Source organism: Octodon degus, unplaced genomic scaffold (genome assembly GCF_000260255.1).
Source record: "Octodon degus isolate 3935 unplaced genomic scaffold, OctDeg1.0 scaffold00021, whole genome shotgun sequence".
Classification (NCBI taxonomy): Eukaryota; Metazoa; Chordata; class Mammalia; order Rodentia; family Octodontidae; genus Octodon; species Octodon degus.
Window position 1 is genome coordinate 19,194,902 of NW_004524597.1, and position 4,023 is coordinate 19,198,924.

Sequence of the window (4,023 nt, forward strand, 5' to 3'; positions counted from 1 at the left end):
TTTTTTTTTCCCCCCAGAACCGAGGATTGAACTCAGGCCCTTGCACTTGCCAGGGAAGCACTTATTCTACTGAGCCATCTCCCCGGCCCATCTCTGCCCATTAGTGATGGGGGCAGGAAGGGCGGTGTGATGCTACACAGCAGTAAGGCAAAAGGCAGAGAGCTCAGGCTCAGAGGTCAGCCTGGGTTTGTAACCTTAACTATAAAACAGGAATGAAATCACTACTCCAGAGATTTTTGTAACAATTAACTGTGCCAAAACATGGATGTAATGTGCTGCAGAACTAGTCTTCCACTAAACAGTGGCTCTCAAAATAACTACTATTTGCTAAGTCCCCATGGCAGGTTTCCAAGATCTTTTGCTTCCTTTGGCCAATCTCAGATGTTTGTTCCTTGGCAGCTCCTCTTGACTAAAACCACTGTCATCAGGAGAGCAATCACCTACCTGTGCCCCTTTCAATGAGTGCCATGTAGTAGAGATTGGTGTCCCCAGCCAGGCCTGCCTCCACAATGTCCTTGGTGAAATGCAGTTCCTAGGACAGGCATCACAGACACAGAGTAAGCTGCTGGCTTCTCAGTCAATCCCCTACCCTTCTGGTGGGGGTAAAGAACTGAAAGATGATATGATCACATAGCCCACAGGACAGCAAGAGTGAACCAGCAGTCCTTTCCACTTACCACATAATCTTCATGGGCAATTGTCACCCACTTCACTAGGCGAGAGACAACCTTGGCAGGGAAGAGGTACTGGCAATCACTGGTAACTGGCACGATGCCATGTTCTAAAGTGAAGCAAGACAGGTGGCATCACAAGTAGCCAATCAGGGACCACAGCTGGGTAACTAGCATCTGTCCGGGGCTCTATGGAGGGCAAAGGTAGGCCTGCCATCTGTCCAGCTATATACCTGGCATTCCAGAGGTACCAAGGTCAACACATGCCAGGAATACAGGCACACCAAACTGACCTTCACCCAGAACTACTTGCTGGTAACCAGACCCCAGCATCAACACTGTGCTTTATTTTTATTGTAAATGGTGGGCAGCAAACAAAAATCCCTGCAGCCAAAACCAGTGTTGGTCCCTCTGAAGCAGTGACTGTGAATTGGAATATATAGCCCAGAGGGCTGTGTTTTCAGAGCTGACCTTGATGGAGGGAATGACTGAAGTGTTCTGTGTCATTTCCTCAAAGGAAGAGAGCTGGAGAACTGCTCCAGGGTAAATTCCTGCTGGTGTTACAATACACAAATATGTCAACACAGTAAAGGCTGTCCCAGATGACAATCAGCCAACCTTGAAATAATGCACACTCAGCAATGCCGATGCAGAGCAAAGCTCAAAGGACGGAAGGTTAGGAGGGCAATGCTGCTCTGGAGAGATCAACATACATGTGGAACCTGAAAACTTGTTTGTGGATTGTGGACTGGGGAGTGGGTGGGGGAGCCTGCAGATGGGTCTTAGAAACTGAATGCCTTTCCTCACAGTGACTCTTTCAGATCAGAAAGATCTGACCTTTCCCACCTCTACCCAAACCCTGCAGATGCTCAGTAAACACTTGCTAGGTATCTGCTGAATGAATAAACTAGAAGCCTCATGTGACTACCATGAAGGTCAGTAGCTGGTCAAAGTAATGTGGGAGCTAGAAAGAAAACGCAGGAGGCTCAGCCCTACCCTGGGAGAACCAGCTCAGTAGGTCTTGGGAGAGGGATGAAGGCGTGGGGTCCTGCATAGCTGTACTCAGATGAGCTAAATGCAACTCTGTGAAGCCCAGCGCTCCACTGTTCCTTCCCCTACACTATGCTTTGTGCCTCACATGAATTAGGTTCTCATTAAACACTTGTATGAGGCATACCAATGCTCATCAATGTCTGTGACTTAGAGATCCAGGATGAGCCACCCTGATTAGTCTGTGAACTTGTACCACTAAAGGCTTTGGGACTCCTGTTGAGGGCTAGGACAACCCTAATGGCTCTGGGGATAGCTCAGACATCTGCCTGAATGGTCCTGTCTAATACCCCTACACATAAAGGCAGGAATCCAGATCTTCTTGATTAGTCCTTGGAATTGATAGTTTTGAGTTAAAGGGTATTGTTTTTGTCCCTATGTTATTAAGTGGCTGTTAAGGCCCAGCCCCAACACTGGCTTACCCAGGGATGCAAACTGTTTGTGGAGGGCCAGACGGGACTGCACCCTGGTCTTCAGCAGCTTCATGGTTGTTTCCATGTGGCTGGCACTCAGTGAGTGGTCAGCAATGACTGTGTGCTGTGAATGACAGTGGGAGGTACACATCTGAGAACCCTCCTTCCTTCCTCCAGGAACCAAGTCTCTCCTGGGATCTGCCAGCCTGCCTGGCCTGGACCATCCGTACCCCAAGCTTGGTGCATTAGCAATGATAGGGTTTATCTACTATGACAGGCCAGATGCTGAGTCCTGGCAAGACCATCATAGCTGTTGGGCTCTCAAAAAACTAGCTAGTCAGGAAAGTCCTCAGCCAAGGGGATGGGGTCAGGGTACCTACCTGGGGTTGCTCTTTGGGGAAGTGGAGGCCTCCCAGCTTCTGTACCCATAAATAGGGATGGCCTAGGTCAAGTACATAGTCTCTCAAAGTCAAAATGCTGCAGAAAAAAAAAAAAAGATAATAAAATGATTTTTTTTTTTTTTTGGCGGAACCGGGGATTGAACTCAGACCCTTGTGCTTGCCAGGCAAGCGCTTATTCTACTGATCCATCTCCCCAGCCCCTAAAATGATTTTATAAATCATTTCTGTACTTCGAAATCCCAGCACTGGAAGGCTGAGGCAGGAGGATCACCAAAAAGTTTAAGGCCAGCCTGAGCAACAAAGTGAGTTCAAGGATAGCCTGAACTGCCTAGTGAAATGCTGTCTCAAAAAGACAAAAAATAAAACAAAAACATTTCTGCTGTAGTTCATAGATACAACCCTCCTGTCCTCCAATGCTTGCATGTAGGCCAAACCCTCAGGCCTACCTGTGATTATAGCCAAGCTGACTGCAAAAGGCGCTTAATTTCATTAGCTCTCTGGAGTGGATATCTACTTTCCTCTCTCTCCCTTTGCAGTCTTTAACTCAAAAAACAAACAAACAAAAAACCCCTTAAGTGAAAAGGCAGTAGTATACTGATTTCTGCATTGGTGGGTCAACCAATTTATAAAAGTATGTATGTATGTACCAGGAAGCAAACTCAGGACCTTGCACTTGCCACGCAGGCACTTGTGCTGCAGGGTTATATTTCTGGCCCCTATAAAATACTTAAAAAAAATTTAACCCATAGAGAATTAAAATGTTATACATTTTTGTATCAGTTGTTTTGTTTTGTTTCCTTTTCTCTGATGCTGTGGATGAAACCCAGGGCCTGATGCATTCCTGGGAAGTGCTAAATGACACCTCCCAGCTGTTATCACTTGTACTTACACTCCTCAACTCTTCTTCAACCCTTTTCCACCTATCTATGGCATCCCTTTACCTTGTAAGCAAACAAATGTACTTTCCAGCCGTGTTCTCCCTGTCCTCTGGCCTAAACAGGTCACCAGCTTGGACTAGAGCCACAGACAAGAGACATTTAGAAGCAGAGAGGACAGGAGAGGAGCAAATACTGCTGACTTACCCAACTTTATCAAACTGATACTGATTGGCTGGATTTGGAGTTTTCTTTCCATGATCACCAGGATACAAACAGCTCAGCACTGAGTCTGGAGATAGCAAGTCCCTGCAAATGGGGAAAGAAACTGCAGTGAGAATCCTGGTCAATATCTTGCCTCAAGGTAAGCCTGGGCATCTCAAAGTCACAGGTCCTCTGTTCACTAATGAGTGAGGCCATACTTTATTGAATGTTTATTGAGTTCAGTAGACTCACAACCATGTAAGATACATTTATCATTCTCGTTTTCCAGGGGAGAAACCCAAGGCTTTGAAAGATGTAGTCTGTCCAAATTTGTGCTACTATCAAGTGCGGGAGCCAGGGTGTATGCTGGTTAAAAGAACAGTATTTTAATAAAAAAAATATATATTTA

General features: G+C 46.2%; 1 protein-coding gene across 1 annotated transcript in view; it reads right to left on the bottom strand.

Moving 5' to 3' along the window:
• Nucleotides 1-4,023, bottom strand: part of Thoc5 (THO complex 5) — a 40,631-nt gene that overhangs the window by 6,649 nt on the left and 29,959 nt on the right. The window contains exons 14-18 of the mRNA XM_023711423.1: nucleotides 3,618-3,719; nucleotides 2,515-2,611; nucleotides 2,144-2,258; nucleotides 678-781; nucleotides 445-532 (exon numbers count right to left, since the gene is read on the bottom strand). Of these exons, the coding sequence (XP_023567191.1) occupies nucleotides 445-532; nucleotides 678-781; nucleotides 2,144-2,258; nucleotides 2,515-2,611; nucleotides 3,618-3,719 (506 nt within the window). The remainder of the gene's footprint in view (nucleotides 1-444; nucleotides 533-677; nucleotides 782-2,143; nucleotides 2,259-2,514; nucleotides 2,612-3,617; nucleotides 3,720-4,023) is intronic.